Source organism: Buceros rhinoceros, unplaced genomic scaffold, assembly GCF_000710305.1.
Source record: "Buceros rhinoceros silvestris isolate BGI_N320 unplaced genomic scaffold, ASM71030v1 scaffold8702, whole genome shotgun sequence".
NCBI lineage: Eukaryota > Metazoa > Chordata > Aves > Bucerotiformes > Bucerotidae > Buceros > Buceros rhinoceros.
Window position 1 is genome coordinate 40,317 of NW_010398292.1, and position 10,979 is coordinate 51,295.

At 37.6% G+C, this 10,979-nt stretch overlaps 1 protein-coding gene across 1 annotated transcript in view; it reads left to right on the forward strand.

Annotated features, from left to right (window-relative positions):
• LOC104488941 (contactin-5) overlaps nucleotides 1-10,979 on the forward strand; it is a gene marked incomplete at both ends in the record, with an annotated part of 44,840 nt that overhangs the window by 24,576 nt on the left and 9,285 nt on the right. Inside the window, one exon of the mRNA XM_010131045.1 lies at nucleotides 7,915-8,096. Coding sequence (XP_010129347.1) covers nucleotides 7,915-8,096 — 182 coding nt within the window. The remainder of the gene's footprint in view (nucleotides 1-7,914; nucleotides 8,097-10,979) is intronic.

Here is a 10,979-nt window from a genome sequence, read left to right on the forward strand (position 1 = left end):
TCTTTCCCTCCCACAACCATCCAAAAAAATTTGTAAATGCCAATAAAAACTTTGTTTGGTAATTTACACTACTTTTCTTTAGGTTTAAAGGTGCATTTTTTTGCATTCCAGACTTATTACCCAGAAGCACATACGCAGGCTTTCTCTCTCTGTCAATGGTTGAGCCGATCAGAAGGAAACAGATTCTGGCAGTTTTCAATAGCAGGTCCCCAGAGTTACCACTGTTGTATTTCTTTTCAGGATTTCCCACAAAGAAATAAGTGCATATAATATTGTGTGGTGCAAGTGCATTAATCCAGCACTTCTGGAACTTGTCACACTCATCGTCTTCAAACTCTACAGCTGATCAGCAGGTGGAAAGCCATCTTGCACACACCAGACACACTGGATTTACATCACAAATGGCAGCAGAGCTTTTGTTCCTGGAAGTCCTGAACTCGCAACAAGTCCTCTGGAATTACTCAGTACACATGCACTGGCCAGGGTTAGGACATGCTAGGTTAATGCGCCAGCTACAGAAATTCTGCCTGGACAGTTTGAAACAGAGCAAAGTGACACGAGAGAAAGTCCAGTTATGAAATAGTTTTACACAGGGCAAGTAAGCACAGTGGTGCTTTAGTACTGCAGCCCTGAGAATTCATAGAAACATCTGCCAAAAACATGTCACCTTTTCAGGCGAATTCTCTGCTTCAAAGTATTTCCCTCCTCTAACTTTAATTTGTGGCTTCTTCATGTATTATCGCCCATACTAACACAGTAGATGTCATATATGTCTTTTGCTTCTCAAGTTGCTTCAGATTCTCTTACCAGCCTTGATCAAGTCACAGGCTGGTGACAATTTACCTGTTGTTCTGTCTCTAATACTTTTTAGAAGAATGTCCAGCAAGCTATGGTAGGATGTGACATACTGACTAGGAAAAAAGTGTCACTGGATGGCTGAGGAAAAAAACAGTGCTTGCTTCTCTCCTCACTTAACAGTTGAAGTAGCTTAACACCTCCATCTGACAACATTGCATCTGCTATACTATAACAGGCATTTTGCAATGCAGCCAACACTGAATCTACAAAAGAGATGTTCAGCTCTTTTCTATTAAATTTTTCATCATCTAGCTGTGCTTTTGTGATTTCATTAAGAGTAAATATCATTATCTTACTTGCAAATGGAGAAATAAAATATTGCAGAAAAAACTTTTCCCTTTTACTCAGAACTTCATAGAATCACAGCATCTCAAAATCACAGAATCATAGAATGGATCGGGTTGGAAGGGACAGTAAAGATCATCCCGTTCCAAGCCCTCTGCCACAGGCAGGGTCATCTTTCACAAGATCAGGTTCTCAAAGCCCCATTCAGCCTGGCCTTGAACACTTCAGGGATGGGACATCCGCAGCCTCTCTGGCTAACCAGTTCCAGTGTCTCACCACCTTCACTGTGAAGAAAATCTTCCTTACAACTAATCTGAAGCTACTCTCTTTCAGCTTAGAGTCATAACCTCTTGTGCTATCACTACATGCCCTTGTAAAAAGTGCATCTCCAGCTTTTTGTAGCCCCCCCTTGCATCCTGGAAGGCTGCCTTAAGGTCTCCACAGAGCCTTCTGTGCCGCAGGCTGAACAAGCCCAATTCCCTCAGCCTGTGCTCATAGGAGAAATGCTCCATCTTTCTGACGATCTTTGTCACCCTCCTCTGGACTCGTTCCAAGAGGTCCATGTTATTCTTATGTGTTTACTAAAATACATGAGTTTTCTTACGTGCTATGGTGCCAAGCTGTGCATAGAAAGGCATTGTCTTTGCATGTATTAGTTCTCAAACCCCAGGGAGACTTTGTGTCCACACCCAGACAATGAGGCTTTCATGTAATTTCTAGAGGTGAGGAGCCAGGAAAAAAGTCTCACTCCTCCCTCTTTGCTTCCAGGTTTGAAATATTTCATCCTCTTGATTGTTGGCATCATCATGATGTTCTGCCCTCCCTGGTTTACTCCTCTACTGACAGCAGGTTACCTGAGGCTTCAGGAGATAATCTTGGTTTCCCCTCCTGGTGTAACACTAGAAAGTGCAGATTTTGGGCTGTAGTATGGACAGACTTTGCCAGGGAGAAGCAGACAGCATGTAAATATTTTTTGCAAGGTCTGACATCCTCAGGAATCTAATGGATTTGTAAAGACAGCCTACAATTGGGATGGGTGGCTTTCTTCTGCTTTCTCTCCATGCCCCTGTAACAATAGGACAGACCCACGGCTGTTATATAGCACCAGCGGCTGTCCCTTGTGAATATGATCCTTCTAGGTCTAGTGCTGTGCACTTCAGGCACAGCAAACCTTGAGCACTCACTGAAAGTTTGGAGATATTCCTAACCTCAGAGGAAGTGCACAGCATTCCATGGTACCAAAACAGATCCAATCTCTCTTCCAACATGAGGGATACAACGAGCAAAATACTAAACCTGTATGAATACTCATCCAGCCCTTTAAGAAGCAGCATTTGTTGCTCAAAACCTTTGTGCAAGAACATTCATTATACATGTCAGACCAGCAGAGGACTCAGGGTTCAGCCCTGAAAGATGCTGGCTAATTAATCTACTGTACCTACAAAGGAAGTTCCAGAGTTTTCTGGGATTTACTATGCCTAGTTCAGGCTCTAAAATATCAGGTTTTGGGAGGAATGAAGAGTCTCATTTCAACTCCGTGCTCCAGCAGTGCTCCACTATAGTGGCTTTAATGAAATACAGCAGCAGCAGAGACGATGCAATCCCAAATCACTATTCACAGTTGAGTCATCAGCTGTGTTACATATATCCCTGGGAAATGTACATTAATTGCAGAAAAGCTCAGTTCAACCAGCCACCAGCTGCATTTTGATTAAACCTCCTTGTTAAAACAATAAAAACTGGATTTATTTGTGGCGGGTGGGAAATACCTTGGCTGTTGTGGATCTTCTGTTCTCTTGTTTGATTACGCCTTAATCAGACGGCTCTTGTGTTCATGATTAACTTCTATTTAAGAAATTGGAAAATCTTTGAAATCATCAGAAGTTGCAGTTGTGTTATCTAACTTTAGATATCGAACAGTTAAGGATCAAGTTTGAGCTAACAGACCAGGCTCTGATAATCAGCAGAGAAAAGCCTCTGCAGTATAAAACACTATAAATACTGAATCATTATAGATAATGAACCATTACCCATAGCCCTACTTTAGATGTTAGGGATGTTCTAACATGTTAGGACTTAAAGTGTCACGAAAATGACATGGAGTGGAACACGCAGCCAGGCAGACACACTGTCCTTGCTCGGTGCCATAAAGAACATGCCAGCAGCCGTGGGAAAGCACATCCACATTAGAATGTGACACTGATAGATGCCTCAGATCTTTTTAGTACAGCTATGGATGCGTGTTGCTGTGACTTGCAGACCTAGACTTGTTCCCGCACAGAGATTTCAAACTCATCACCGTTTCCTTCTATTCTATTTCTATTCTTAAATCACCAGGACTCACCACTGCTATATTTCATGAGTACTAACTATCTTCTAACCGAATGAAGGGAAAAGTTATTATCTTGTCTCCTAAATCTCTGCATCTGACCAGAACAGATTTATCTGGGACGTTCTAAAGGTAGAAACATGTGAATCATAGATGGGCATTTCTGGAAAGTATCTGAAGGAGAGAATTTCATTATACTCCTCAAAATTTTAATCTTACATAATTATCCTGTAATAATTAGAAGACATTTAACACTGTTGCAAGGCTGGAGGGCACGAGGATAAAGGTTTTTTCTAGTCTCAAATACACAAGGTTGCAGAGGTTTTCAACATGAAATACAATGTGAATATGTGGGTTTGAAGGCATATTTCAGAACAATGATGCATGGTAAAGAGAACTAGTGTGGAGACAAATTGAAATTACAGAAGGTAAAATATTTCAAAAGACCATATCAATTTGTAGCTACTAAATATAGAAAAAATAACCTATGCATTCTTATTTAAGATATTGCTGAAAAACTAGGGGCTCAGATCATGAAAAGGAATTTTAAAATTCAGAAATTACACTTATTTCCACTTCACCCCTTTCCTGAAATAAACATATGCCTTATTAATTCTTCAGATGAAATTAGAAAAAAAGTATAAAATTGCTTCCAATAGTTTTTTTCAAAACACTTTTATTTCCAATAAAACTTGTGAAGAATTCCCAGTGAATTTGATAGCACTTGCTGCAAATAATATGCTGCTGAAAACTGACTCACAATCTCTTACAGATGTAACTTATAGTTTCTTCAAATTCAAAGTGAACAAACCCACAGTAAAGTCTATCACAGACACCAGTGAACTCTTAGAACTTTTATTTCAGCTCAGATGAATAAGTTTAATGATGGTATTTCTGAAATCAAGTAGTTTGTCTGTTTTTTTTTCTCAGTGGTGCTAAGACTACCAGCAGTAATCAACAGATTATTATCTTTGAACTGAAATGAAACATCAGTAAAGTTACTCTTAGGAGTTGAATGTGAACAGGGTTATAATGAACAAGGAAACTATATTCCCATAGATGTTTGCTGAGACCAAAATAAAAATGCATTATAATGATTATAAGATTTAACAATTTTGCATATTACATTGAATTCGTATTAATGTTAGAGATACATCTGCTGTTGCTCTATTTTTTTAATAAGCTGTGGATCATTTGCAAAGATGGAAATATGTGCATATGTTAGCTAGCTTTTATGGTGGATTTCATGAGTTATGTAGAAAAGTCATACAATTTTATTCTTTCACATCCTCACTCAGATATATTTCATTTAATTCTCACACAAGTCACAGAGGAGAAATAGGTATATTTTTATTTCAGATGTAAAATTCATACCTCACTTGTAAGTTATGGAAGGAAAATAGGCTTCATTAAACAGAAATACAGGTTGTCTACGAACCGTGATTTGCAGTTTGGGAGTACTTTCCTTCGAAATCATTAAATCTACACAGATAAAGTAACTTTATCTTCTTCAAAAAATCCACTTACTACTTGATACTGATGAAGAAAAAAGTGACTTTTTTTAAAGTATGTTTCCTAATGATCCAGAAAACAAGTTTCCCCTGTATTTGCCATGTTATACACATTTATTTCCTGTAGAAGACAGGAAAGCCAATTGCAAAAAAAATTAGTTAAATGCAATTTAAAGGAAATTTTCTAAATACATGACTTTCAAACAATATCATAGCAGCTAAATGAGACAACTTTAACAATGTCTTCATTGTTTCTCAGAAAGAGAGACTATGAAAAAGTTCGACTTATCAGTTCTATTCATCAGAACCAGTTTTGTTCCATGACATTAGAGCAAAAGCAATTTTGTCACTGATTTTACTGGAACTATGGCTGAAGAACAAATAAGCAATAATGGGCAACAAGCAAGGCACCCTTATGGTGCCAAATAAAGTGTACCTGCACTCCTATCTCATTCACAAAACAGCAGTTGCTGAGTAGTGTCGCACTGTACCAGCATAAAGTGTTCCTACTGTGGACCCGTGTTGTGATTAATAATGATTAATGAAACACTTGCCTGGCTATGGTGGCTGTTCTGCAGCCAGCAATCATGACGTAATCATATTCAATATATACGGAAGAAGATTACATTTAAAGCTGAACACGAAACAACAAGGTACTTAGGAAATCTCTAGAAAGTCACTCAAGCAATAGTATAAATTTGAATATCAGAGAAGTGTACAATTAGAAATAAAATATGCAAACTAATAAATGGGAAAATAAGAAGCTAATATTGTTATTTGTAATAATTCTAATATATACAAATAGCTATCAAAGTATTCCAAATCAAAATATGTAGGTAAGGAGGCGAAAGGAATATCACAAGTTTTACGGCTAAAGACAGTAAGTTTTATTAGTGTATCAGAGACAGAAATAGCCTATTTATTCTTTGTATTTGGATTTGAACAAGTTGAAGTATTTGTGTCAGATAAGTATGGGAAGTCCTTTTATTCTTCTAATTGAAAAGTATGTAAAATAACTTCTAGTAGGAAGCAAACTTTACAAACGAGACCCATACAAGCTGCACAGAAGAGTCCTCAAACCAAACCTACAGGACACCAAAATTTAAAATCAATTAGCAAGAAAGCAATCTAAGATAAATAACAAGCAAGCTATCAATCTTTTATGGTGATGAAGTGGGGGAAAAGAGAAGGTCATATGATCCACACCCACCATCTGATCCACAACCACCTATAAAAAGAAAAACATATACATGATTGGAGTGTTGAAGAGAAAGAGATCAGTCTGGTTTGTTAACTAAGTAAAAAAAGGGGGATTTGATCTCCGTACATGTATTTCTTCCACAGGCAACAGTGAAAAAGGACCATTTTGCAAGAATAGAGAAGTATTGTAGGGACAATACCTCAGAGATGAGTACACAGGCCGTCAAAATAAAGTATCTTTTTGTCAGATCAAGAAATAAGCCCAGCAAACTGATCACGGTCAAAATGATGATCTCATTCCGATGTATTCAAATGGATAGTGGATATCATTCTGTATGGGACTATAAGTTGGCTTTGTGAAGGTAGTTATGTTAATAGGCTAAATGAAATTCAGTGATTTGTGACATTCAGGAGATGAGATTAGAGAAACCTTCTGACCTCCAGCTACAAGTCTGGGAAATTTCTGAATCTCTCTAAAGTACCAGAATTTGTCTGGAAGTTTGCATAGAAATGCAGTAACTCACAGCCTGATTTTTACTGGCTGAAGAACAGCTAGAGCTTTACCCATGGTTGATTTTGTTGTATTTCTCGTGTCTCAAATTTGACACCCTGAAATACTGAGAGCAAGGTGATTTTGATATAGTTACAGCAAGTGGAATTTAGCAAATGATGGCTGAAATTCCTGGAAGCTTTGAATGTGAATCTACATTATGAAGTACTTTTCTGCATCTAAATGGTATTTATGTCTAACTTTAGACTTGAAAGTAATTCAAATAAATAAAAAATATTTTTTAAAAAGTATCATCATGTAACAGTTATATTTTCTTTTATGATTTCCTCCAAGCTTCTTTCAGAATGAAAGAACAGAAAAGAAAAAATACCTGAAGCAGCCTGGTTCTCAGCTCACAACCAAATACTTTACAAATACTTTTTCTTTTCTCCCCCCTTAAGTATCTGCCATGTTTAGACAAATATATGTCTGTACCAAAGAGCCTAATGGGTGCACAACAACTTATGAGTGTTTGAGTTAAAAAGAAAATGGAATGAGTGCAAACACTACCTCATCTATTTCTTCCCACAGCATGAATGCAAATGACACGGTTTCCTCATAGATCCGTGTGGAATAGCAAGCTACAGTGAAAAACCCTTCCACTCCCATGAGCAGACATGTAATCCTGTGATTTCTCACAACCACCAGTTTGGTAACTTAAAGAATATTTCAACAGAAAAGGTCTCAAACCTTTGGTCACCTTCGATAGAATGACACTAATTTACCCAAGAGACAGTGGTACTGAAATCTCCCACCTAGACGGACATCATCGCTTACTGATCTCCTGAGCTTCTTTCTCATTGCAGGAAAATTGGGATTTGTTGGCATTTGCTAGATTCGCCCAGGTTTTAAGTTGTTAGTTTCTTTTGCCTATCAGGTGGAAGCATTCAGGAGTAAAGCACAGAGTGCTAAAGAAGATCTGGAGAGAGTATTTCAAGTGATTTACTGGATCTCAATAAAAACTTGGCCTCCCTTGTGGATGAAAGAGATACATTCCATGTAACAAACCATTTTATTAAGTATTCTCTACATGAAGTGAGGTATATCAAGCATTATACGAACTTTAATTGTGGTTATATTTTATTGCTACTTAGATTATTAAGTGTTTAAACTACCAGATAACAGAATCTCTATTCCCGATAGTGGAAGAGTGTTAACAGTAATTTTGCTAAATGTTTCAGCCCTGTTCCAACAATCTCTTGGAGGAAAGTTAATGGTCACAATCCAAGTAAAGCCCGCCTGAGAAAATCCCAAGCTGTGCTTGAAATACCTAATGTGCAGCTAGAAGATGCGGGAATGTATGAATGTAAGGCTGAAAACTCCCGTGGAAGAAATGTCTTCAGAGGACAACTACAAGTGTACAGTAAGTGTGACTGCACACGGTAGTATCCAACAATAATTTCTCCACACTTAAAGCTTAACTACATATGAGGGATGCTAAGATGCTGTAGAAACAAAGTATCTTCTGAAATAAAATTAAGCTATTTATTTTTATTCTTTAGTAATGCATTGAAGGCTGAAATAGAAATAAAGTTGACTCCCTCAAAGAACTGGCTTAAACACAATTTTATGTCTGATGGTTATGGGTTTGGTTGGATTTTTTGTTTGGTTTTTTTTTTTCAAGAGTATCATTGTAATTTTTAAAGTCAATTTTTTTCTCCTGATATGATATATAAAAATGACATGCAACTTAAGCATTATATATATGTCAGAAAAAATATTAGAAATATCTTAGCATTTTTATCACAATTTTATTAACGTTTCAACCTTGTCATGCTTGGGTGCTTGATTCACCAAATCGTTGAGGAATCAGAGTGGAAGAAATGCTTCCATTTTTGCAGAAAATTCTCCGTGTAAGCATACACAATTTCCGATTTGCAGGAATTGCTGAATATTTTATAAAATAAATCTCTTTAAAAAATTTGTGAGTGAGCATAAAAAAAATTAAATCTTGCATCACATTTAAAAGAAAAAACACAATCTGAAATAAAAAATATTTGGTACTGTTGTGATCTAACCCCAGACTGCAACTAAGCGCCACACAGGTGCTTGCTGACTCTTCCCTGGTGGGATCAGGGAGGCAATCAGAAGAGTAACAGTGAGAAAACTTGGGGTTTGAGATAATAACAGCTCAGTAGGTAAAGCAAAAGCTGCACACACAAGCAAAGCAAAACAAGGAATTCATTCACCACTTCCCATCAGCAGGCAGGAGCTCAGCCATCTCTAAGAGAGCAGGGCTTCATCACGTGTAACGGTTACTTGGGAAGACAAACGACATCCCTCCGGATGTCCTCCCCGCTCCCCCTTTCCTCCTTCTTCTCCAGCTTTTTATTGCTGAGCATGATGTCATATGGGATGGGATGGAGTCAGCTGGGGGCAGCTGTCCCAGCTGTTACCCCTTCCAATGTCTGGTGCACCTCCAGGCTGGTGGGGTGGTGTGAGGAGCAGAAAAGGCATTGACTCTGTGTAAGCACTTCTTAGCAATAAATAAAATATCCCCGTATTGCTAATACTGTTTCCAGCACAAATCCAAAACATCGCCCCAAAAAGGCTGCCATGGAGAAAATTAACTCTACCCCAGCCAAAACCAGGACAAGAAAAAATAATAAATTTTGTATAATATTATTTCTGCATCCTAGATTCTAGAAACAGAAACCTGTATAAGACTTAATACAAGTCAAAGTCTTCCTTATGTTGAATATATGCTTGAGTCCCACCTGATTCTTACTAATTAAAGCAACATCACTTCCTATCATGCCAAAACTCTGCAATCTTAAATTCTTAGCAAGGGAAGGGCTACTGCAGGACATCAGGCAATGAATCTTCTAGACTCTGAATAGCTTTCTGTCTTCAAATATCACAGTCAGTGGAATTCCACCTGCTGTAGTTTAGACAAGTCCTCGAGCTAATAGATTTCTTTAAGAAGCAATCTCTTCTGTTAATTAATTTTATTTTTCTTTTCTTGATTTCAGCTCATGGCTTCTAGTGCTTTCTCCCTATTACTAACTAAACACAGTTCACTGTCTTCGTTATGCGTTTTCCTCAAATAACCGCAGACATGTATCATATATTTATTTTCTACATGTCAATATTTTCAGGTCCATAATAAATTTTCCTGTCTCTTCCAGCTTTCCAATGTCTTTATTTTACGTCCTTTGTTTTTAACGAGCATCAGCATATCTCTGGATGAGGCTTCTCTCCTTGCTTTTCAATCTCATCCATCTAGAGCCAAGGGCAAGTTTTTGTCTTCAGGGGTTCTTTGCATATGCCAGAAAAAAAATGTGATGGCAAAAATGGTATTTTGCACCTTTTGTTTTGGACATGCCATCCGTACTGTATTTGCAGCAAAGGTTTTATAAGGCCTTTATTGAAAACAGCAGTCAAAGCCAAGGAGCTGCTTGATGTATCAGGTAGCAATGCTAATACCCCAGCGATATTTCTCCAGTATTATAAATTCTAACTGTCAATTACTTCCATAAAAGTACAGCAGCTCCTGCTAGGGACCTGGGGGCCTGGGGCATTTAGCAGCGTGCTTCATCTTTTTTGATAACATTTCCTAATATGTCTGAATTTTTTTTTTTTAAATGGAGTTATAAGGAGTATCCCAGCTCATACAATTACTAGCTGTTTTCTAGAGCTGTGAAAGTATTAGATACCAAAACACCTTACTGAAGGTGTTTCAATTAGCTTTGCGTCTCTCTCTCAGAGTTAAAGGAGTACAAAAGGTGCTCTTTGGGAGACAAACTAATAGGCTGGAAAATTAAATTATTTCCTCAAGAGCACCCTGCAGACCTGTGGCAGAAAATCACAGCAAAGTTGATGTAGTGTTCTACACAACTCTGCCTCTCTCATTAACCAGGATACATTTTTGTTTTGAGCAGAAATAATGATGGTTCTCAAATCTAGAAGTCCATAGAAAATATTTTCTATGCCAGTTTTGTTCTACTCTGTCCAGATTGAAATATGCATTTTTAGCTCTCCAACACTGTCAAAATTATATTTTTTACAGTCACTGCCTTCATGGGTAGTGCATAAGTTTTGCTAATAGGCAGTTTCTGCAATAGTATTAGAACAACTTCTTCTATAACGATGTTATAGAGAAAGGGTCCACTTCAGATGATCTCATTTCCCTGATTAACAGATATGTGAGTCTAGGATATTATTAAGTATCTCTTGAGGCTATTATTATACTTTAGATTGTCTTGCAGATAAGTCCAAACCAGATTCACTGATCTGCATTAGCAGG